The sequence below is a fragment of the Miscanthus floridulus genome, chromosome 2 (genome assembly GCF_019320115.1).
Source record: "Miscanthus floridulus cultivar M001 chromosome 2, ASM1932011v1, whole genome shotgun sequence".
NCBI lineage: Eukaryota > Viridiplantae > Streptophyta > Magnoliopsida > Poales > Poaceae > Miscanthus > Miscanthus floridulus.
The window spans coordinates 55,258,875-55,260,208 of NC_089581.1; the positions used below are offsets into that span (position 1 = coordinate 55,258,875).

Sequence of the window (1,334 nt, forward strand, 5' to 3'; positions counted from 1 at the left end):
TGAAGATTGGAGTTGTCTTTCCGTTGTCTATACTCTGAGGTTATATTCTTTATACTAATACGCTATGTATTTAAGCATTGTCTTTTGATATTACCCTTATTTGTAGTTATATATGAGATTTGACTTCCTGGACTCACATATGGTATGTATCTGATTTTGTTCTTAAAACCGGGTGCTACATAATGCACATGATTTATTGTAAATATACAGCTCTAGACTCATATTTTATATTGTTTATGTTGTGAATTTTTCTACTTAATAGATGTGTAGTAATAAATTATGCCAATATTTTGTTTATATCTTCAATTTAAAACATTATATCTTTTTTATATGGCCAAAACCCACAATATTTTTAGAATTTTCAGTTTCCAATATCAAAATGAAATTATTAACTATGCAGAACATATAAAGTTCACATGTTCACATCGAACGAGTTCACACATTTCATACGGCACGGCGAAAACACGTAGTAGGTGATCGGATTGCCGTCTCGGGTAATCATATCCATCCAACGATTCCATACGTTATGTCCATCAATCAGAGCATGTTCATACTACTAATCTACTATATGCTAATGTAGCAGAAGCGGAGAGACCACTATATAATCCCATGCATCGCACGACGGCAAAGCTCAAACCATCAAGCAAACCAGAGCACAGGAAAAAAGAAAAACAGAGTGCGAGGGAGCTTGACCATTTTTTCAGGCAAGCAAAGATGGGCACTGCCGGAGCTGCAGCCGCCATGGCGATGTTCCTCCTGGTCGCACTCTCTGCTTCCCAAATGGCGTCGTCCCACCGCCATAGTGCCGGCCTTGGCGTGTGCCGCCCCAGTGGGTATCTCCCGGGCCGGTCCGGCAACTGTGAGAAGAGCAACGACCCAGACTGCTGCGAGGATGGTAAGAAGTACCCGCAGTATCGCTGCTCGCCGCCGGTCACAGCCAGCACCAAGGCGGTGCTGACGCTCAACAGCTTTGAGAAGGGCAAAGACGGTGGCGGCCCGTCAGAGTGCGACAACGCGTACCACAGTGACGAGGAGAAGGTTGTCGCGCTCTCCACGGGGTGGTTCAGCAACATGGCGCGCTGCGGGCACCGCATCAAGATCAGCGCAAATGGTAACTCCGTGTACGCCAAGGTGGTGGATGAGTGCGACTCCGTGGAAGGCTGTGATGAGGACCACAACTTCGAGCCGCCATGCGACAACAACATCGTCGACACGTCGCCGGCTGTGTGGGACGCCTTGGGGCTCGACCAGAACATTGGGATGGTAGACATCACCTGGTCTGAGGAGTGAACATCAGCTGCAGTTGATGGTTATGTTTCCTTTGTTGGTGAGAC

At 46.6% G+C, this 1,334-nt stretch overlaps 1 protein-coding gene across 1 annotated transcript; it reads left to right on the forward strand.

The window, feature by feature from the left end:
* The first annotated feature begins 714 nt into the window (after positions 1-714).
* On the forward strand, positions 715-1,334 carry LOC136538852 (putative ripening-related protein 5). Its single transcript, XM_066530798.1, has one exon. It carries the CDS (start codon positions 715-717, stop codon positions 1,288-1,290), a length of 576 nt encoding a protein of 191 aa, XP_066386895.1. The 3' UTR covers positions 1,291-1,334.